Genomic DNA, 24,509 nt, shown 5'->3' with positions numbered 1-24,509 from the left:
CACAGGAGCTTTGTAATTGCGACATGGCCTCCATCCTCCATTCCAGCCTCTAAATGGCGCTCTGTCCCTTTGGTGGCTTGCCCTGTGCCCATATGGCACATTATGTCCACATGTGGGGTATTTTCGTACTCAGGGGACACTACCCTACACGTTTTGTGTTCATTTTCTTTTTTAACCCCTTGTGGAAATGGAAAAAATCAAGGCTAGACCAACATTTAGTGTAATTTTTGTAAAATTTTTACTCTAAATCATTAATCTTGTCATGATTTTTTCATTTTCACAAGGGGCTAAAAGATAAAAAAAAACACTAAATGTGTAGAGCAATTTCCCCTGAGTACGGAAATACCCCACATGTGGACATAAAGCGCCATGTGGGCGCAGGGTAAGCCTCCGAAGGGAAGGAGCGCCATTTGGTTTTTGAAGGCTGGATTTGGATGGAATGGATTTTAAGGGGCCATGTTGCATTCAAAAGGCCTCTGTGTTGCCAAGACAGTTGAACCCCCCCACAAGTGACCCCATTATGGAAACTACACCCCTCAAGGAATGTAACAAGGGGTGTAGTGAGCATATGGACCCCACTGGTGACGGGCACAAATGTGGAACAATGTGGCGTGAAAATGAAATATTACATTTTTTACACTATAATGTTGGTTTAGCCTTGAATTTATCATTTTCACAAGGGGTTAAAAGAGAAAAAAACACACAATATGTGTAGAGCAATTTCCCCCGAGTCCGTAAATACCCCACATGTGGACATAAAGCGCCATGTGGGCGCAGGGCAAGCCTCCGAAGGGAAGGAGCGCCATTTGTTTTTGAAGGCTGGATTTGGATGGAATGGATTTTGAGGGGCCATGTTGCATTCAAAAGGCCTCTGTGTTGCCAAGACAGTTGAAACCCCCCACAAGTGACCCCATTATGGAAACTGCACCCCTCAAGGAATGTAACAAGGGGTGTAGTGAGCATATGGACCCCACTGGTGACGGACACAAATGTGGAACAATGTGGCGTGAAAATGAAATATTACATTTTTTACACTATAATGTTGGTTTAGCCTTGAATTTATCATTTTCACAAGGGGTTAAAAGAGAAAAAAACACACAATATGTGTAGAGCAATTTCCCCCGAGTCCGTAAATACCCCACATGTGGACATAAAGCGCCATGTGGGCGCAGGGCAAGCCTCCGAAGGGAAGGAGCGCCATTTGGATTTTGGAGGTTGGATTTGGCTAGAATGGATGATGAACGCCATGTCGCATTTACAGAGCCCTCGTGCTGCCAAAACACTGGAAACCCCCCACAAGTGACCCCATTCTGGAAACTACACCCCTCAGGGAATCTAACAAGGGGTGCAGTGAGGATATGAACCCCTTGATGACGGGCACATTTGTGCCATGAAAGTGAAAAAATGAAATTTTTCCCTTTCACGTCACATTGTTCCACATTTGTGCCCGTCACCAGTGGGGTCCATATGCTCACTGAACCCCTTGTTAGATTCCTTGAGGGGTGTAGTTTCCAGAATGGAATCACTTGTGGGGGGTTTCCAGTGTCTTGGCAGCACGAGGGCTCTGTAAATGCGACATGGCCCTTGAAATCCTTTCCAGTGAAATTCAGCTTCCAAAAGCCAATTGGTGCTCCTTCCCTTTGGAGGCTCGTCCTGCGCCCCCTTGGCACTTTATCGCCACATGTGGGGTATTTCCGTACTCGGGAGAAACTGCGCTACACATTTTGTGTCTTTTTTTTCCTCTTATCCCTTTAAGAAAATGAAAAATTGAAGGCTAGAACAACGGTTTAGTGTAAAAAATAAATTTTTCTTTTTTCACGCCATATTGTTCGGAAAATCTGTGAAGCACCTGTGGGGTCCAAATGCTCACCGCACCCCTTGTTACATTCCTTGAGGGGTCTAGTTTTCTAAATGGTGTCCCTTTAGGGGTGTTTTTTAGGTTTTGGCACCCCAGAGCCTCTGCCAACCTGAAGTGGTACAGTCAGAAATGACCAAATATAACGGAGGCGTTGAAATTCACTAGGCGCTCCTTTGTATCTGAGGCTTGTGGTTGCGTCAAATAGCGCAATAGGGCCACATATGGGGTATTTCTGCAAACTGCAGAAACGGGGCAATAATTATTAGGGTGCATTTCTCTGGTAATAGGTTTATAATTATGAAAAATATTGGATTACAATAAAATCTCTGCACAGAAAATTAAAATTTTCAAATTTCTTACACACTTAGCTTTTATTTCTGTGACTCCCCTAAAGGGGTTAAAACACTTTCTGGATATGCTTTTGCAGAGTGTGGGGGGTGCAGTTTCTGAAATGGGGTGCTTTGTGGGGCTTTCTAACATACAGGCCCCTCAAATACACTTTGAACCTGAACAGGTCCCTAAAAATATCTGATTTTGAAATTTTACTGAAAATTTGGAAATTTGCTGCTAATGTTTTAAGCTTCCTATTGTCTAAAAAAAATTAAAGATCGTTTAATAAATGCCGCCAACATAAAGTAGACATGTTGCTAATGCTATTTAATATATAATTTATGTGGTATAACCACTTTCTGTATACGCAAAAAAGTTTCAAAGTTGGAAAAATGCAGTTTTTCACATTTTTTCACATTATTTGGGTTTTTTTCATAAAGATTTGTTATGATTATCGACTCCAATTTACCAGAAATGTAAAGTACAATATGTCACGAGAAAACAATCTCAGAATCAGCCGGATAGGTAAAAGCATCCCGAAGTTATTAATGAATAAAGTGACACTGGTCATATTCATAAAATTTGTCTCTGTCATTAAGGCCATTTCAGGCTCTGTCCTTAAGGGGTTAAGCAACTCCCAAATGTGAACCTTTTTGCGCATGGTCGGACTGGATTGATTCATCTTATCCTAATCCTGGTCTAAATAAGGGAGATGATGAGACATATGAGCACATCAGGAGCACAGGAATTAAAGTGTGTGAGAAACGACTGAATATTTCCTGCAGAGCATCATCCTTTCCTGATAGCACACTTCTTGGGGTGGGACAGATTGTGACATGTGATGTATTCATTGGGCTCATCTGTAACAACAGAGATCAGATAGGTGGCACTGAGGATTATGGTTGCTTGAACTATAAAATCCAAGTGTATTGCTGTGGTCTTTTACCTGACTATTGCTTAACTACGGCACCTAAAACGGGAACTACAACAACTACTAAAACTATGGCCAGCATTTTACCTACAAGTAAGTGGTTATTAGTAAAAATATGTTAATGAATTCAGGGTCTGTTTAGAGTAAGGCTGCAAACACACTTGCCGTATCCCCAGCAAGTTTCTCGGCTCTATGCTCTCAATGGCAGATAAACTTGCAGCAGGGATGTACTTGCCGCCGGCTCCGGCTTCCTCCGGCTTGCTTCGGGGCTCCTGACGTCTTCACGGCCCACTCAGCCAATCAGTGCGCTGCGGCGGGACGTGTCGAGAATCAGCGGAGGAAGCTGGAGCTGGGATCAGGTGACATATAGTCTCCGGCGGGGTTAACGGGGTGGGCTGTGGACAAACTCGCAGCAGGGATGTACATCCCTGCTGCAAGTTTGTCTGCTATTGAGGGTACAAGTCTCGCTGCGAATACACAGCAAGAAACTCGCTGCAGATATGGCAAGTGTATTTGTACCCTTAAAGGGGTTTTCCAGGAAAAATTGATTTTTGATATTAGGAAAGGGTTAACCAAGGTTAACCCTTTTCTAATATACTTCACTATCATTACTTGTAAGCTCTTGGAGATCCCCTGGGTGGTCATGTGATTTGCCTGTTCCTGAGCTTCTGACTTCCTTTCACATCCCGGACCAGAAACACAGTGTTTCCGGTTCGGTGACGTCAGGTGCTGTGCCTGCATGTTACCTCTGATATAGCTGGAAGCTGCTGAGACCTGTGTGTGGAGAGGGGGAGGGACTCGGGTATTGATGCTTTTTGATTGGCTCTCGGCAGCAGCACAGACTTCTACAGTGTCTCTCCGTCCCCAGAGTGAATCACACTCTGCTGCTTAGCAGGCTGCATCCCTTCCAGAGTTACAGCATTGAGAGTCACTCTGGGAGGGGGGGGGAATGCTGTGTGTCTGTGCTGCTGCCGATCTGATAGCTCTCTGTCACACCACAGAAATCATCTCCACCCCGTCCTAAGCCACCCCTACACACACACAGGGCTCATGTGGGGAAGCAATCAGTGTAAACTTTCCTATAGATAGAGCTGCTGCTGCTGGTGTCCTCCGTGTGTCTGGGTGGAGGTAAGGACAGGGGTGGAGATGAGCTCTGTGTGGCAGAACACTTGTGGACTATTTTCCTTCTTCTTCACAAGCTTCTGCCAATGGTGCAATGGTAAGTGTCAGGATTACCATGCTCACTGACCAGGGTTCACATCCTGTCACAGTCTTTTTTTTTTTTTTACCATATTATTTTCGAATGATGGCTTGTGCTAAACATTGTGGTGATTGTAGTTCCTCTGCTAAGAAGAAACACTGAGGGTATTATACAAACATGATGAATTTTCAAAGAAAATGCTCCATTGACAATACCTATTGACTCTATACCTTCTAAAAGTGCCCTGGATACCAGTATACATGTATTACCTAACCAAATCTATAAATAAATAATAAAATGAACTCTATTTGCTATATATATATATATATATATATATATATATATATATATATATATATAAATAAAATTTATTATTATATGGTGGCAAATATGATTTGATGTTGGTTAGGTAATACATGTATACAGATATCCAGGGCAGTTTTAGAAGGTATAGAATCAATAGGTATTGTCAGTGGAGCATTTTCTTTGAAAATTCATCATGTTTGTATAATACCCTCAGTGTTTCTTCTTAGAGGAACTACAATTACCACAATGTTTAGCACAAGCCATCATTCGAAAATAAGGGCCCATTCACACAGAGTAAGAACGGCGGGATTGTCCGCCACAGAATGTCAACCGGCCAAGTGTCATAATGACGCTGTATGGGAGGCACGCGCGTTGCATCTCTTGGCGCTGAAGAATGAACATGTTAATTCTTCAGCACGGGGAGAGGAGCAGCGCGCGCCTCCCATACAGCGTCATTATGACACTTAGGCTGGCAGCATTCTGTGGCGGACAATCCCGACGTTCTTACTCTGTGTGAATGGGCCCTTATTTTCGAATGATGGCTTGTGCTAAACATTGTGTGTGAACGGGCCCTAAGACGGGGAAAAATAAAATAAAATCAAACTTTGGCACAGGACCTGAACCCTGGTCAGTGAGCACAGTAATCCTGATATTTACCACTGCACCATAGGCAGAAGCTGTGGAAGCAGGAGGAAAATAGTCCAAAAATAGATCTAATTCTTAATAAATAAAAAGAATTAAAAATAGAAAAGATATATATTTTAGTCAGTTCATTATAATGTTACAATGTTACAATTTGACATGATTTTATTTTGGTTAGGTAAGAAAGCCTATGCCTTAGCCCAGGTTCACACTATGTAAAAACAATGGTCGTATTTCATAGCAACTAAGGCCATTGTTATGAAATACGGACGTTGTTTTTACATAGTGTGAACCTGGCCTGAGGCTGCAGCACATGAGGTATTTGATTAGCTTGTTATAAACTGCAATTCCAACTCTGGCCACTGGGTGTGCTGTGTAAGTAAACAGACAGAGCAGCCTGTAAACAAACAATACAAGATAAAAAAAGAGCTGTTTCATCTCATGAGAAGCCGATAGAGAAGAAAAATGTATATGGGGAGGTTTTTCTTGACTTGGGCAATAATGCTAGATGTTTTTTGAAAAAAACTAAAAATCTAAAAACACCTCTTTAACCCCTAGACGACCCTGGACGTAACGTTACGTCATGGAAGTCTGTCCCCAGACGACCCATGACGTAACGTTACGTCATGGGCATTCCGCGCTGCAGGGGGTTAATAATAACATATAAAGTAAAGATCGCTGCTGATCCTTTCAGCAGCGACCTTTTACTCACCTGCAGCCGCGGAATCGCGTCCCCCACGCCATCACGATCGCTGTGATTGGCTGGCCAATTAAGGGCAGCCAATCACAGCAATACCAGTGCATTGTGGGCCGGTATGACGTTAGAAAACCGTGATTGGTGCTGTCAGAGACAGCACCAATCACGGTTATGCCGGACGCCGTGTACCACGTGACCCCCGCCCCCCGATCACCCGGATTGGCCGTTTGCCAGTAACTGGGCAATCACGGGCGAGGCGGGCGTTTCAAAATATTGATCCCTCCCTGCTCGCCCTCCTTTTCGTCAGGATCGCCGAGCAGAGAGGGTGTTTGTGAGTTGCCCGCTGCTGCCCCGTTGTGCGCCGTCATCGCCCCCCCTGTGCCATCGCCCCCCTGTGCCATCGCTCCCCTGTGCCATCCGCCCCCCTAAGAGATCCGCCCCTGTGCCATCCGCCCCCCTGTGAGATCCGCCCCCCTGTCCCATTCCCCCCTGTGCCATCGCCCCCCCCGTGCCATCGCCCCCCTGTGCCATCGCTCCCCTGTGCCATCCGCCCCCCTGTGAGATCCGCCCCTGTGCCATCCGCCCCCCTGTGAGATCCGCCCCTGTGCCATCCGCCCCCCTGTCCCATTCCCCCCTGTGCCATCGCCCCCCCCTCTTCCCATCAGCTACTGCCCCCCTTCCTCCCCTGTCTTCCCCCTCTTCTCCCCCCTGTCTTCCTCCTCTTCTCCCCCCTGTCTTCCTCCTCTTCTCCCCCCCCTGTCATCCTCTTCTCCCCCCCTGTCATCCTCTCCTTCTACCCTGTGCCCTCCCACTGTTCTTGTGCTCCCCCCCATCTGTGCCAGCCTCGTTGGTGGCATAGTGCAGGGTGATCAGCCAGCAGTGCCCACTGTGTGCTGCCTGGCTGATCTCCTGAAATTTGTGACTGTGCAGCAGCAGTAGTTCTACTGCTGCTGCTGCTCCTGTCTCTCTTGTTCTGATCAGTGACTCATCACTGATCAGCAACAAGTGGGCACAAATTTTTTGCTTGTTTTCCCCTGCGCCACTCCGTGCTGCCCGTGCTGTCGCATCCGTCGGTGGCATAGTGTGTGCAGGGAGATCCTGCTAGCAGCATCCTCTGTGCTGCTAGCGGTCCCCCTGCCTCTCTTTGCCCCCCTCAGACCGTTCCTCCGCACCGCCCCCTCATCTGCCCACCTCACTTTCCCACCCCTGTGCCAGCCTCCCCCTGCCTCTTTTTGACCCCTCAGACCGTTCCTCCACCAGCCTCACCTGCCCACCCCTGTGCCATCCTCCACCTGCCCACCCCTGTGCCATCCTCCACCTGCCCACCCCTGTGCCATCCTCTCTGCCCCTCTTTGCCCCCTCAGACAGTTCCCCCCCACCTCACCTGCCCACCCCTGTGCCATCCTCCACCCTTGCCTCTTTGTTCCTCCAACCCCCACCCACCGCCCCGTTTCTCTTGTTCTGATCAGTGACTAATCACTGATCAGCAACAAGTGTGCCCCTTTTTTTCTCTAACAAATACTTTTTTCCCCCTTTTTTTGCGTCCGTGCTGCCCAGTCCGTCTGCCTCTCTTTGCCCCCTCAGACCTCACCTGCCCACCTCACCGACCCACCCCTGTACCAGCCTCTCCCCCCTGAGTCACTTTGCCCACTCAGACCGTTCCTCTGCCACCCTCCCCCTCACCTGGCCACCTCACCTGCCCACCCCTGTGCCAGCTTCTCCCCCCTGACTCTCTTTGCCCACTCAGACAGTTCCTCCGCCACCCACCCCCTCACCTGCCCACCCCTCTGCCATCCCCCCTGTCTCTCTTGTTCTGATCAGTGACTATTCACTGATCAGCAACAAGTGGGCACAGGTTTTTTTTCCCTTGAAAAGTGTAAGTGTAAAAAACACACACACTACACATAAATAAATTTTACTGATTTACATAACCCCCCATATCTAAATCTTACAAAAATGTCCCATCGTCTGTATTCGGCTGAAGAGGCATATGCTCTTATTGCCTCTGACACCGATACAGCCAGTGAGGGAGAAGAGGAAGACCCTACTTTCCTCGTTTCGACCTCCTCCTCCTCCTCTTCATCATGTAGCGATGATGAACCCCCAAGGCGCCGAAGGCGTCCAAGGCGAACGCCTCGGGCAGCCTCCCCCGATCTCCACCCCAGTGACCCCATCTCCACCCCAGCCCCCCATACAAGTGAGCCCATCTGGACCCCAGTCCCCCCCAATTTTGAGCCACAGATTCCCGATTTTGTGGGACAATCGGGAATCCAATTTGACCCCTCAGGCTTCACTGAAATAGACTTTTTTAAGCTCTTTTTCAGTGATGAACTGATAAGTCTGATGGTCGTGCAAACTAATTTGTACACCCAGCAGTTTCTGGCTCAGCACCCCGTCTCCTCTTTTTTTTTCGGGATCCCACAGCTGGACCCCAGTTGATGCAGCAGAAATGACCACGTTTTGGGGTCTTCTGCTGCACATGGGGCTAGTTAAAAAACCCCGAATTAGGCAGTATTGGAGTGTGGATATTTTATATAACACTCCAATACACCGGATGGCCATGACAAGGCATCGCTTTGAGGCCATCCTCAAATTCCTGCATTACAACGATAATGCAAGGTGCCCCCCCCGAGATGATCCCTCTTACGACCGCCTATACAAAATTAGGCCGGTCATTGATCATCTTGCGGCCAAATTTTCGGAGGTATATATCCCAGGGAAATATATCTCCATTGACGAATCCCTTGTCAGCTTCAAGGGGAGAGTCCAATTTCGCCAGTACCTTCCAAGTAAGAGGGCAAGGTACGGCATCAAACTCTACAAACTCTGTGAGAGTACCTCAGGGTACACTCACAGATTTAGAGTTTATGAAGGGAGGGACACCCACATCCAACCTCCAGAATGTCCCCCCACTCTGGGAGTTAGTGGGAAGTTTGTGTGGGAACTGATGTTCCCACTACTGGATAAAGGTTACCACCTCTACGTGGATAACTTTTATACCAGTCTCCCTCTTTTCAAATCCCTCAGTACCCGAGCTACTGTAGCTTGCGGCACTGTGAGGAAAAATCAGAGAGGCCTCCCGAGATCTCCTGTGGCAGAAGTACTGCGACGGGGTGTCTTCAAGGCCCATTGTAGCGACAACCTGGTATTAGTCAAATATAAGGACAAACGCGATGTCCTTATTTTGACTACTATCCATGGTCCTGGCACGACCCCTGTCCCTGTCCGCGGTACCACCGCAGTAGCACTCAAACCCGATTGTATTTTGGACTACAATCGGTATATGGGAGGAGTTGATCTTTCAGATCAAGTCCTAAAGCCATATAGTGCTCTGCGGAAAACAAACATCTGGTACAAAAAGTTAGCCGTGCACATGGTCCAAACGGCAATGTACAACGCGTTTGTACTTTACCGTTGTGCCGGCCACCCTGGGAAATACCTCCAGTTTCAGGAGGCAGTTGTCAAGGCCCTGATTTTTTGTGGAGGAGAAGGAGGAGGGCCTAGTACTTCTGCAGCTGCAACTGGAGGTCCCCGTATCGTGCCAGGGCAGCACTTTCCTGGCGAAGTCCCTCACACTGGCAAGAAGGGCAAAAGCCAGAAAAGGTGTCGCGTGTGCTACAAAAGGGGGTTTAGAAAGGACACGTGTTTTCAGTGTGATACATGTCCTGATAAACCTGGCCTCTGTATAAAAGAATGCTTCAAGACGTACCATACGTCCATGGAGTATTAATTCCCAACCTGCAAAATTTCCAAATTTGTCCTTTCTACTTCTGATCACTGGTCACTAGAGATGAGCGGACCGTTGGACTTTTGGTCGCTCTCTCGTAATGCCTGTGATCCCGGCTGCATAGTTGCGCTCCCGCGAATATGCGGGCAGGATATTCCAGGGAATTCAACATGGATTCCCTGGAATATACTGGCCACATATTCCCGGGAGCGCAAATATGCAGCCAGGAACACAGGCATTACGAGAGAGCGCCGATGCCATCGGACCAAAAGTCCGAACAGTTCACTCATCTCTACTGGCCACATGTAGGGTTTATTTTTATTTTATTTTATTTTTATATAGGGTACATAGGGTCCATTTACACGGAAAGATTATCTGCCAAAGATTTGAAGCCAACGCCAGGAATGGATTTGAAAGAGGAGAAATCTCAGGCTTTCCTTTATGACCTGATCTCTGATCCAGCTTTGGAAACAGACTATAAACAGAGATCAGGTCGTAAAGGAAAGTCTGAGATTTCTCCACTTTCAAATCCATTCCTGGCTTTGGCTTCAAATCTTTGGCACATAATCTGTCAGATAATCTTTCTGTGTAAATAGACCCATACACGGCATAATTAGTGGAGGGCAGACTTTCCATGTCGGCATCACATGCCGATGTGGAAAGTCATACTGGCCTGACAGTTGAGCTTCTATGTTTCAACTGTCAGCCAATGCCGTGCCTATCTGCTAATTTAGACCTCAAATACACATGGGCTCCCAAGGCCCATTGTATTTGCAGGCTTATAATTAGAGCCAGATTTAGATTTTTTTTTTCTAGAAGGAACATACACGGCATAATTAGGGCATGATCACACTGAGCAAAATCGGGGGAATTCCAAAGCAGAGCTCCACTTGTCTCAGTCTCAAACAGTGTTAGTATGGGAGGGCTCGCGCGTCTCCGCTCAAAGAATTTACATGTCAGTTCTTTGAGCGGAGGCGTGCAAGCCCTCCCATAGACACACTGGTTTACACTGGGGCAGGTGGAATTCCAACGTTTTTGCTCGGTGTGAACGCACCCTTAGGGCCAGTTCACAATGAGTAAACACGGTGTAAATCCCACTGTGCTCAGTGTGCTGCTATAAGTGAATGAGAGGACGCACGCTAGTTTGAGCGGAGAGGACAGGGAGCGGACCAGCGAGCACCCTCTCAATCACTTACAGCAGCACACTGAGCACGGCGGAGAGGTCCGCCACGGAATAACGCCGTGTTTACTCAGTGTGAACTGGCCCTTTAGTGGAGGGCAGACTTTCCATGACGGCATCAAATGCCGACGTGGAGAGTCATACTGGCCTTACAGTTGAGCAGTGTGAAAATTGGCATTTCTAATTTTCAACTACTGCAGCACATTCAGTCCAGGAAAATAAATTTTTGAAATGCTTTTGCACCCTACACCTCCTAAATACATTTCTTGGGTGGTGTAGTTTCTGTAATGGCGTCCTTTTGCTTGGGCATTTTTCTATTTATTTTCCTGAGAATGTCTGCAACTGTCAGCCAACTCCGTGCATGTCTAATTTATTTTTCTCTTTTAACCCTACCTATGTGCCTGTCACCAGTGAGGTCCGTGTAGCATGAGGGCTCAAAAGGGCATTCCGGCCTCAAAAGGGCACTCTGTCCTTTTGGAGGCTTGTCCTGTGCCCACATAGCAATTCATTTCCACACCTATATGCAAAGTGGATACCCCCCACAAGTGGGGTCCATATGCTCACTACACCCCTTGTTAAATTCCTTGAGGGGTGTAGTTTCCATAATGGGGTCACTTGTGGGGCATATCTACTGTCTTGGTAACCTGGGGGCTTTGTTAATTTAACATGGCTTCAATGATCCTTTCCGGCCTCAAGAGGGCACTCTGTCCTTTTGGAGGCTTGTCCTGTGTCCACTTAGTAATGTATGTCCACTTGTGGGGTATTTCCCCCTTTGCTCTGCTCATTCCCCATCCACCCCACTTTTAACCCCTTGAGAAAATGAAAGATTCCAGGCTAGACCAACCTTTTAGTCTAAAAAATTTAATTTTTTATACTAAAATGTTGGTCTAGCTTAGAATCTTTCATTTTCACAAGGGGTTAGAAGAAAAAAATACCCCCTAAACATGTAGAGAATTTGCCCCCGAGTATGGAAATACCTCACATGTGGACTTAAAGTGCCAAGCGGGCGCAAGGAAAGCCTCCAAAGGGAAGGAGCACCGTTTTGGAAGCTGGATTTGGCGAAAATAAAGGACGGACACCATGTTGACTTTACAAAGCGCCTGTGCTGCCAAAACAGTGAAAATACCCACAAGTGACCCCATTATGGAAAGTACACCCCTCAAGGAATCTAAAAAGGGGTGTAGTGAGCATATGGACCCCACTGGTGGAAGGCACATAGGTGGAACAATGTGCTGTGAAAATGAAAAAATTCATTTTTAAATTTTTACAACCCATTGTCCCATATTGTGCCTGCCACCAGTGGGGTCCATATACTAACTATACCCCTTGTTACGTTCCTTGAGGGGTGTAGTTTCCATAATGGTGTCACTTGTGGGGGGTTTCTACTGTTTTGGCAGCACTGGGCCTTTGTAAAGGCAACATGGCCTCCGTCCTCCAATCTGGCCAAATCCAGCTTCCAAAATCCAAACGGCGCTCCTTCCCTTTGGAGGCTTTCCTAGCGCCCACTTGGCATTTCACGTCCACATGTGGGGTATTTCCGTACTCGTGGGGAAATGCTCTACATGTCTAGCAGGTTTTTTTCTTTTTTAACCCCTTGTGTAAATGAAAAATTTGAGGCTAGACTAACTTTTTGGTCAAAAAAAAGTAATTTTTCATTTTCTTAGCAGATTGTGCCTGCCACCAATAGGGTCCATATGCTCACTACACCCCTTGTTACGTTCCTTGAGGGGTGTAGTTTCCATAATGGTGTCACTTGTGGGGGGTTTCTACTGTTTTGGCAGCACTGGGCCTTTGTAAAGGCAACATGGCCTCCGTCCTCCAATCTGGCCAAATCCAGCTTCCAAAATCCAAACGGCGCTCCTTCCCTTTGGAGGCTTTCCTAGCGCCCACTTGGCATTTCACGTCCACATGTGGGGTATTTCCATACTCGGGGGGAATTGCTCTACATGTCTAGCAGGTTTTTTTCTTTTTTAACCCCTTGTGAAAATGAAAAATGTGAGGCTAGACTAACATTTTAGTTAAAAATATAAAATTTTTCATTTTCATGGCACATTGTTCCACATTTGTACCGGTCACCAGTGGGGTCCATAAGCTCACTATACCCCTTGTTACGTTCCTTGAGGGGTGTAGTTTCCATAATGGTGTCACTTGTGGGGGGTTTCTACTGTTTTGGCAGCACTGGGCCTTTGTAAAGGCAACATGGCCTCCGTCCTCCAATCTGGCCAAATCCAGCTTCCAAAATCCAAACAGCGCTCCTTCCCTTTGGAGGCTTTCCTAGCGCCCACTTGGCATTTCACGTCCACATGTGGGGTATTTCCGTACTCGAGGGGAATTGCTCTACATGTCTAGCAGGTTTTTTTCTTTTTCAACCACTTGTGAAAATGAAAAATTTGAGGCTAGACTAACTTTTTGGTCAAAAAAAAGTAATTTTTCATTTTCTTAGCAGATTGTGCCTGCCACCAATAGGGTCCATATGCTCACTACACCCCTTGTTACGTTCCTTGAGGGGTGTAGTTTCCATAATGGTGTCACTTGTGGGGGGTTTCTATTGTTTTGGCAGCACTGGGCCTTTGTAAAGGCAACATGGCCTCCGTCCTCCAATCTGGCCAAATCCAGCTTCCAAAATCCAAACAGCGCTCCTTCCCTTTGGAGGCTTTCCTAGCGCCCACTTGGCATTTCACGTCCACATGTGGGGTATTTCCGTACTCGGGGGGAATTGCTCTACATGTCTAGCAGGTTTTTTTCTTTTTTAACCCCTTGTGAAAATGAAAAAATGTGAGGCTAGACTAACATTTTAGTTAAAAATATAAAATTTTTCATTTTCACGGCACATTGTTCCACATTTGTACCGGTCACCAGTGGGGTCCATAAGCTCACTATACCCCTTGTTACGTTCCTTGAGGGGTGTAGTTTCCATAATGGTGTCACTTGTGGGGGGTTTCTACTGTTTTGGCAGCACTGGGCCTTTGTAAAGGCAACATGGCCTCCGTCCTCCAATCTGGCCAAATCCAGCTTCCAAAATCCAAACAGCGCTCCTTCCCTTTGGAGGCTTTCCTAGCGCCCACTTGGCATTTCACGTCCACATGTGGGGTATTTCCGTACTCGGGGGGAATTTCTCTACATGTCTAGCAGGTTTTTTTCTTTTTCAACCACTTGTGAAAATGAAAAATTTGAGGCTAGACTAACTTTTTGGTCAAAAAAAAGTAATTTTTCATTTTCTTAGCAGATTGTGCCTGCCACCAATAGGGTCCATATGCTCACTACACCCCTTGTTACGTTCCTTGAGGGGTGTAGTTTCCATAATGGTGTCAGTTGTGGGGGGTTTCTACTGTTTTGGCAGCACTGGGCCTTTGTAAAGGCAACATGGCCTCCGTCCTCCAATCTGGCCAAATCCAGCTTCCAAAATCCAAACAGCGCTCCTTCCCTTTGGAGGCTTTCCTAGCGCCCACTTGGCATTTCACGTCCACATGTGGGGTATTTCCGTACTCGGGGGGAATTGCTCTACATGTCTAGCAGGTTTTTTTCTTTTTTAACCCCTTGTGAAAATGAAAAATGTAAGGCTAGACTAACATTTTAGTTAAAAATATAAAATTTTTCATTTTCACGGCACATTGTTCCACATTTGTACCGGTCACCAGTGGGGTCCATAAGTTCACTATACCCCTTGTTACGTTCCTTGAGGGGTGTAGTTTCCATAATGGTGTCACTTGTGGGGGGTTTCTACTGTTTTGGCAGCACTGGGCCTTTGTAAAGGCAACATGGCCTCCGTCCTCCAATCTGGCCAAATCCAGCTTCCAAAATCCAAACAGCGCTCCTTCCCTTTGGAGGCTTTCCTAGCGCCCACTTGGCATTTCACGTCCACATGTGGGGTATTTCCGTACTCGGGGGGAATTGCTCTACATGTCTAGCAGGTTTTTTTCTTTTTCAACCACTTGTGAAAATGAAAAATTTGAGGCTAGACTAACTTTTTGGTCAAAAAAAAGTAATTTTTCATTTTCTTTGCAGATTGTGCCTGCCACCAGTAGGGTCTATATGCTCACTACACCCCTTTTTACGTTCCTTGAGGGGTGTAGTTTCCATAATGGTGTCACTTGTGGGGGGTTTCTACTGTTTTGGCAGCACTGGGCCTTTGTAAAGGCAACATGGCCTCCGTCCTCCAATCTGGCCAAATCCAGCTTCCAAAATCCAAACGGTGCTCCTTCCCTTTGGAGGCTCTCCTAGCGCCCACTTGGCAGTTTATGTCCACATATGGGGTATTTCTCTAAACTGCAGAAACAGGGCAATACATTTTGTGGTGCATTTCTCTGGTAATGGGTTTTCTACTATGAGAGAAATTGGATTACAATATAATTTGTGCACAGAAAATTGAAATTTTCGATTTTCTTACACATTTAGCTTTTATTTCTGTGACTCAACTAAAGAGTTAAAAAAACTTTTTGGGAGTGATTTTGAACAGTTTAGGGGGTGCAGTTTCTGAAATGGGGTGATTTGTGGGGGGGTTATTACATACAATCCCCTTAAATTCACTTCAAACCTCAACTGGTCCCTAACAAAAGCTGATTTTGAAATTTTCTCGAAAATTTGGAAAATTGTTGCTAAACTTTTAAGCTTTCCAGTGTTTTAAAAAATTGAAAGCAAGTTTAAAAAATGCTGCCAACATAAAGTAGACATATTGCTAATGTTATTTAGTGTCTAATTTATGTGGTATAACTATTTTCCTTACAGGCAGAATATTTCAAAGTTAGAAAAATGAAAATTTTCACAATTTTTCACATTATTTTGTGATTTTTCATAAGTATTCGCTATAAATATCCACTCAAATTTACCAGTAATTTAAAGTAGAATATGTCACGAGAAAACAGTCTCAGAATCATTAGGATATGTAAAAGCATCTAGACATTATTAATGGATAAAGTGAAACAGGTCAAAATCACAAAATTTGGCCTGGTCCACTGGGTCATTTTGGGCCGGGTCCTCAAGGGGTTAAGTTACATTTTTTTTTAATTTGACAATTTTTTGAGTCAAATGTTAAAAATGGGTCAAAATAGTGTCAGAGGTTTTCGCTTTAGGGCTATTGCTACATTGTAACTTTGGTCGCAATTGTGCACTTCTTAATTTTAGTGAACGGTGTTGTAGCGCGACTGGGATATAGCAAGACTCCAGTTTGAAAGATAAAGGCAAAAAAAAAATAATCCATCCTTGAAATATTTTTGGTCACAGGTTGCAAGTAGTATATGATTTTACCACTACCATGTTACCACTGACCTTAATGCAAATAAAGTACAACTGTGACTTTTGTAAACATTGACCTCGTCCCATCTATATATAAAAAAAAATCCCATAAAAACAAGATGTACTAATTATTTTGTTCGCCTGATTTGAATGGGCCTTGCTGTTGTTTTACCAAAGTTACTGTGTAACCCTGGTCTATTATGCAGATGACTAAATTCTGCCATTAGTTGGTTGATATGTTTTATTTCAGATAAGACACAAAAAAAGGCTAAAAACTGTAATAAATTAAAGTTGTTTTTTTTTTATTAAAACAACAATGATAAAACTTTATTAAATATATAGTACATGTACGGTATTGTCTTATTTGTAATGAATATAAAGTAAAGAGCATATTGTTTATAATATGCAGAGGACTGATTACTTTGCCGCCTGTTATCTGAGGATTTTCTGCTCATCTGTACTAAAAACTCTAACATAACCAGATTGTAAATGCTTGTTGCAGTTGTAGTGTTCACAGCTACAATTTCTAGAATGTACTGACAGTCTACAGCTGTTGTAGTTGGAAGGTCCTAGGTACATTGTACACTACTTTGTGGAAGATCAGAATTATGTTTGTGGAAGTGACCCCAGAACAGCACTAATAGGGTATATAACAAATGGTTAACATATTATCACTAATTATATCACCATACCGTCAAACAGTTACTGACCAAATCCAGTAAACCAAGAACAAAATTACTAATATTACCAGTGTATAAGAAACAAATATTATTGCCACATCTACAACTCCACTATTACATCCACCATGTCAATACTAAATAAAATCAGCTATATAAAAAATTATTTTCCCTATAGTCTGATCCCTATAGAGGTAGATACTAGTGGTACACATCTTCTGTGCACCATATAAGTTATTCCAGTGCAGTTACATTCAGTGACTCACAGGGGGCTTCTTTTCTGATCAGAGTCATCATCATAAAGACTTCTTCTGGTGATACTTTGTCTCTACAGAATCTGTTGGAAAACATTTTAAGCTCTTGGTTGTTGCTCCATCCTCACCTTTATGCAAACTTTCCATCTCTATTGCTTCACATTGTAAGAGTTCCCCCGTTGTGCCTAATATGCCCTTCTGTGCTCCCATATAGTACTTAGGTCTTTTGTGTGTATCAATATATACCTCTCTGTACAGTTACCCCAACCCAGTCAGTAGTACCCCCATGTAGCCACTCCTCCCCTAGGTGGTCTCCCCATCTAGGCATGCCCTTTCAGGTAATCTCCCCAGTATGTAGTATTCCCCATGTAAGAAATCCCCCCAGATAATTACGCTCAAACCCCCCCCCCCCCTCCACACACACACAGATAGATACATACATACACACACACACACACACACACACACACCAGTAGACATTTCCTTAAAGATAATCTTTCAAAGCAAAGTGGAAAGCAGGAATCAGCAGAGGGTGGCAGAATGAGTACACAGTTGAGACTGGAAGATCGCACAGCAGGAGGGGAATGAGTGAAATATTTGGATGCTGCATTTTAAAATATGGTAATATCAGAACATAAAACTTGTTCCATGAAAAACAAAACCCTCAGGCATTTAAGTCAACAGAAAAGCAAAATGGCCAGGGAACATTTCCTATACAGTATATCATAAATACATCACTAGGCCAGGTAAGGGAGAAAGTAATATCTATTGATTTCTGCTAACAAAAATATAATGTTGTTAATAGCAAAGTGCTACAATCATAAGATCACTTTGTATTGCTAACTTCTCTTTACCTGATTGTTATTTCATTGTAGCTCCCAAAACCACATCCATACAAATTCCAATTTCTACCACACGTTCAAGTATAGGTAAGTAAGTATACAAATTATAGGAAAGTAAATTAGGTGGATGCATACATTACCATGATTCTTACAGAACCATCCAGATTAAGGTTAGGTTCACACTACTGTATGTAAAAATGACGTCTGTCTTTCATAACAGCTATTATTTTAGATGTTATGTGACATTACGCCTGTTGTTATGAAAGACGGGCGTCATTTTTACAAAGTGTAAACCTAGTCGCTGCAGATCCTATATGTTTGAGAAGACCTTAAAGTGACAGTCACCCCCTTTTGTGCATTCTGACATCTCTACACAGGTGTAATGGGTAAATTTAGCAGTTTTCACACCTTATTTTATATCATACGTCTAGGTACTTGTTTAAGTAAAAAGTAATCTTTTATGAACTGCAGATTGTGTTAAGTGGGCGGGGCCTTGCGACAGTAGCGCAACATAGCCCCACCCCCTTTGCGGCCATTGGTGGGCCGACCTAGAGGGGGTGGGGCCTAGACCTTTAGGCCAGCCTGTTCCAATGGTTGGTGAGGGGGCGGGACCAACGGTGGTGTTGTGGGTGGGGATAAGTGGCACTAATGATGTGAGGCCCCGCCCACTTAACATAATCTGCAGTTGATAAAAGATGACTTTTTACTTTAACAAGCACCATAATGTATGTTATAAAATAAGGTATGAAAACCGCTAAATGTACCCTTTACACCTGTGTAGAGATGTCAGAATGCCCAAAGGGGGTGACAGAGTCACTTTAAGAATATATCTTATTTTAGGAATACAAAAAATCATGTTTTCTTTATTTTTTTTATCTTCAAAAGGTGTGTGCGTGGTTGGCAACAAATTGTACTCGGTAAGTTTCTATATGGAAAGTAATTATTGTAAAAATAAAAAAAGCTTCTTTTATTGGCAGAATAATTCAGCAAATTACAACAATATAAAACTTTTTGGTTTTAGGATCCATAGTATGTATATTACAGATATATGTATGTCAAAGCTGGAGTCACTTTAAAGCGAATGTACCATCAGGTATATCGCTTAAAGTATTACCCATGTATAAAATTTATGCAGATATGCAGTCGGCACTACAGTCCTGTTCACATGGTGCGCCAATCACATACAATGATACCAAAAAATACAGTGGTTATGCTGACCAATGTAGAAAGACACAGTAATATGCATTCAATATAGAGGAAAAAGGTCCCCACTCACCAAATGCTGAATCTTCTGAATAAACTTTATTTTGTAGAAACCGCAGTGACACAGTGTGGATTCACATGGGCAGACGCTCACAAAAAAGCAGTTACAAGCATGTTTCACACGTTCAGCGCTACTTGGCACTGCGCTGAAGCGCTGAACGCGCAACACAGGCTTGTAGCTGCTTTTATGTAGCATCTGCCCAAATAAATCCACATTGTGTCACTGCGGTTTCTACAAAATAAAGTTTATTCAGAAGATTCAGCATTTGGTGAGTGGCGACCTTTTTCCTCTATATTACATGCATATTACCCATGTATAGAACGGCGTGGGGAAGCCGGTGCCGCTGTCCTTTTTTTGAACCACAGCTTGGTTCCCGTGTAAGGAGGTGAAGCACTGGAGGCGGGCCGCCCGCCCCCAGTGGAAGAATACCTCCGCCCCTCTATGACGCAACTTCATTGATTCTAATCGAGGTGAGGGGGTTTCTGCCCACTGGGGGCAGGGTGAACTTCACAGACAGCAGCCGTTTTGTGACACTAGCAATAGCTATCAGCCCTTGCCCTCCATTTTCTTCTGTGACAGCTTCTACATATTCTAAATATTAGCTCTGTCCACAGGGGCAAGGCTAAAATCAGTGGGGAATTCCGGCCAGCCCATGGGAGGTTACCTTCCCCACTCACCTGATGCCTCAACCTGTGATCATGTTCAGTTGGAGGAACAGGAAACAGGATATTGACGTCACAGGAAGTGAGGGCCCTATTATACAGAGCAATAATCTTTCAAATCAGGCCAATTTGGCCGATCATTGCTCGGTGATCAGCCGATGACAACGATCATCCTTACCTAAAATCATCGCCTGCTGACCACGCATCGATATGTGTAATAGCGATGCAGGGCTGACGGCTGATGAATCTGTAAAGAAAATAATAAACTATATACATTATCTCTCCATGCTCCCTGCAGCCATCAGTACAACTTCAGAGCTGGTATATGATGTGACAGGCTGCTTAGCCAATCACTGGCGGGGATGGGACCAGTGATTGGCTGAGCAGCCTGTCACTTCAGAAACTGTCTCTGAAGTTGTACCGGCGGCTGCGGAGAGTGTGGAGAAGCCAGGAAGGCACCGGGGAGCGAAAAGAGGTAACTTATACAGTTTATTATGTACTTTATACAGCAAGGGCTGCACGGACATCACTAACAATGTCTGTGCAGCCCTTGCTGCACGATAATTGAGCCATGTAATAGGCTCAGTATACAAGCACCGATCTTGCAGAAATCACAAGCAGACTGGTCATGTGACTGGGAACAGAAGAGGAGCTAGAAGTAAATGATAACAGTGTATATAGAACATACAAGAAAGGAGGGATATGCAAAATAGTTCTTACCCCACCTAGGAAAGGTTCCTTCAAGTCAATGTTTCACTCCATCTAGGATGACTAGGGATATATGCCAAGCCAAAAATGTCTCCAAAAGGAAAGATTAGCTGTTTTGGGGTTGTTGATCCTCATCAATGCTGACTTGTGAGCAGCCTATCAATGTGGTTCAAAGGGATACTTAGTGCCCCTCAGGAGAGACCGCCATAAAAAAAGTCTATTCCTTATCAGCCAAAATTTACCACTTACCTAAAATACAATGTGTCACAAAAAAATTTGATCACTTGCATAATATAAAGCATCCTACAGCTATTTCAGTTTAAAGTAAGACAGATATTAAAAAGCCGAAATTAGCTCGCTCCTGAAAGGGAAAAAAAAACAGGTTGCACACTAACACTTAATTGTTATCCAACTGATTGAACACCTGACTCTAATTTCACCATCAAATTGTCTGCTAAAGAAAGGCACTCCAAAAAATGTATTATTGGATTATTTTCATCAATAAATAAAAGACCAAGTCTAAAAACTGGCCCTATTCGTTCATATGGACATCATAATCATAGAGTGTCACCTACATTTGTCAGTTGTAAACATAGTTTGTCCTGGGTTAAAGTGAATATACCACTACTCTTATGAAAAAATAAATAAATAAAATACTAATTATATATACATATATATATATATATATATATATATATATATATATATATATATAATATATATATATTTTTTTTTACTAATGGGACAAGAAACTTGTCTTTAAATAAAAAAAAAATGAGGATGCCAATGCTGTGATACTGTACTAAGAACAATGTACATATACCAGTTAAGAAAGTGGTTTGCAAATTGCTGCATTGCTGATCTTTAGCACTTTAAAGTGTACCCGTTGTTATAACTTTCAAGATCTAAATCTAACAGTAGATGTAAGATAAAGCAAGTTTGACATATACATTCATTTTTTGTTGTTATCATGCTGTAAAACAAAGCTATACTTACAAAAAATCCAGGTCCAGTCTCCTGAAGGCAGATTTTCTGACTTGTGCTGGTTGAAAAAAAAAAAAAAAAAAACACAGACTAAACACAGGAATTCCGGCCAGTCACAGCTCAATGTGTCCATCAGTCACATGACTGCCTTCTCTCTGTGAGCACTCAGCCTGGGAAACACTGGACTTCCTGTTTTCTGACTCTTTGAGAAAAAAAGAGTCAGAAAACAGGAAGTGCAGTGTTCTCCATGATAACTATAAAAAAAAAAAAATAATGAATGTATATTGCAAACTTGCTTTATATCACATCTACTTTTGGTTTAGATTTTGAAAGTTATAACGAAAGGTACACTTTAAGCAATGTTGTCAGGGTCTTTAAAGTGTACCTCATCCATCATATACTGACCTTATGCCCCCCCTCCCCTCCCAAAGACTGCCCAATAAGTATTGGATAAGAACTTTTAAGCTGTGCATCTGTGGTGCTGTTCATCATCACCATTGGGACCTCTTTGGGGATTTGCCCAACCTAATCCTGGAAGATTTCAAATGATTACTTCACCAGCTTCTATTTAACAAGGGGTTGTCCTCCTGATCTATCACGGCAGACATTTATTATTGGATGTTCAGTATTGTCTATATTACAGCAAACAGGGTCTTGATAAAATGCTGTCTATAATGGCTTAAATAAGACAGACTAGTACTATTGTTATATGGTGGTGCATTATATGCATCCTTCTTTCTTTTTTTTATCCATTTACATAGAGTTTATCTTTCTTATACAGACTGGAGCCATAGTGCCTTCTAATCCTGGCACCTGCACACAGTGTGTTTGCTCATCTATTTTTAATAGCCTAACCAAGCTGAATGAAGTGATATGTGTACCAATTTTCTGCAATAGACAATGTGCATCGGTATGTATAATATTTACAGTATATATGACTTCTTTAATAAAATAATACTTACCTTTCAGTCCAAAGGATTAGACTTTGTGTACATCAGTAATCTCAGGACAAAATAAAAATCTGGACAAATTAGAAGTAAGAGAGCATTCACACGTTCCCCAATCACAGTCCGTGCATGGACGATGACACACTGTCAGTACAGTAGTGGGAAAATGTAAACAGCATGAATGACAGGAGAACTCCATTCTGTAGCACATGATCTGTATTTACGGACCGTGCACAGAACGTGTAAATGCCCCCTAAGCTATTAATAGACACAAGTAATTAAGACATATATATCCATCAAGTTCAACTGAAGAGGAGAGAAGATAGATGAAGGGAGGGGCTAGTGGTTGATAAGGGGGGGGGGGATGTGATTTAATATTTCTACATATGCATTCCTGAGTGTGAACAGCAGATTGAGGAGTATTGAGATAACTAGTAGCCAAGACGTTATGTTTTTTATTCTGGAGTAAGGGGGCATTTTTGATGAGTGACGTAATGTTAGGAATTATATACAGTAGACTATCAAATGGAGGGAAACATTTTGAAATGACATTGACTATTTAGTGTATTACCTTATAAATGTGCTCTCCCTCTTTTTTACTTTGTTTTTCCAAAATTAATAGAAACAAATTCTCTTTGATACCAATATAAAATGTGCCAAGTTTATCATATTGACGAATAATGTATACTGAATTTGGTGCATGATTGTGGATTTCTATTCCGGGTTATGGAGAATAGACAGATTGCACAAAAATGTTGTGAATTTTTTAAAAAGTCCCAGATATTGTGTTTTCAAAAAATAAGACCTAGCTGCAGGCTTTTTGGAGTGGGCTTGAAGTCAGCGAACCAGATCCCTGGTACTGGGAGGCTAAGCCATATTTGAGACAGATTAATAAGAAGATGCACAGTAAGGTATATTGAATAGGGGGGGATAGAGGGTATGTGGGCAAACTACAGAGGGGGGAGAGGGGTGTAATGTATGGAGACTAGCTGCTGAGGGGGATGTATACATTATGGTGGGAAAAACTACAGAGCTGGTTGGAGGTGTAAAGTATGAGGGACCTTACTGCAGAGGGGGGAGGGGTGTATACAGTATGGGGGGGGGGAAGAATTACAGAGGGGGAGGGAAATATACAGTATGGAGGCCTAACTACAGGGGAACTTACAGTATAGGTGCTTAACAATGGTAGGACATACAGTATGGCAGCTAAATAATGTAAAGAATGGGGCCTATTTTCTCCAAAAATAAGACCTACAAAAAAGCTCTTTCTTAAGCAAAAAAAAATAAAAAATAAAATATTTCTGAAGAAACATGGTAGTGCATTTAAAAGGACACTTAAACACTTAAATCATATTCCATTTACATAAGCTGTGGCCAAAAAATAAAATGTGTAGTAGTAGTAGAGGCAAAGTGGATGTAGTAGTAGATATGGGGAGTAGCAGTATTGGGAGTAGAAGTATCAGGAGAGGGAGTAGTAGTTAGCAATAGTACTGGGAGTGGTAGCAGTATTGGGAGTAGTGGTATCAGGAGGGGGGAGTAGTAGCACTTAAAAAAAAAAGCTGTAAGCAGCAGTGTGCATAAGTTGTTATTCCAAAGCATACGTATTTATCATATATCATATCTTACTTGTTTCTGAATAGTGGGTAATCCTCGCTGATAGAAATTGATTTTTTATTGCACAACTAATATATCATGGTATTTGGAATTCAAATGTGATTAAATATTAAGACAAAGATCATTTTGGACAATTGGGTCTGTTTTCACTTCAGGGGGAGGTATATCAAATTATCCCAGGAGAGTGTTGTGGGAGATGTGTACAAACATCATGCGTTGTTGCAACACCGGATGGACAGAATAAAGAGCTAGCGGTAAGTAGCTTTCATTATGTAGAGTCAACTCTCCCTTTATGTAAATACCATACAACAGATGCACACCTTTATAATTACATGCAAAAACTTTACGTGGCAAAATTAAGCATTAAACTAATTCTATCAGTACTAATTGTGCTTCCAGAATAACTGCAGATCTTTGTGTTGTAATACACTTTGCGTTACTTTTCTGACACCA

At 43.4% G+C, this 24,509-nt stretch overlaps 1 protein-coding gene across 1 annotated transcript in view; it reads left to right on the top strand.

Moving 5' to 3' along the window:
- Positions 1-24,509, top strand: part of LOC138789264 (mucin-2-like) — a 198,815-nt gene that overhangs the window by 132,254 nt on the left and 42,052 nt on the right. The window contains exons 22-25 of the mRNA XM_069967868.1: positions 17,911-17,964; positions 18,763-18,794; positions 22,277-22,405; positions 24,212-24,310. Coding sequence (XP_069823969.1) covers positions 17,911-17,964; positions 18,763-18,794; positions 22,277-22,405; positions 24,212-24,310 — 314 coding nt within the window. The remainder of the gene's footprint in view (positions 1-17,910; positions 17,965-18,762; positions 18,795-22,276; positions 22,406-24,211; positions 24,311-24,509) is intronic.

Source organism: Dendropsophus ebraccatus, chromosome 4 (genome assembly GCF_027789765.1).
Source record: "Dendropsophus ebraccatus isolate aDenEbr1 chromosome 4, aDenEbr1.pat, whole genome shotgun sequence".
Classification (NCBI taxonomy): Eukaryota; Metazoa; Chordata; class Amphibia; order Anura; family Hylidae; genus Dendropsophus; species Dendropsophus ebraccatus.
This window is presented reverse-complemented; position numbering and strand designations above follow the sequence as displayed.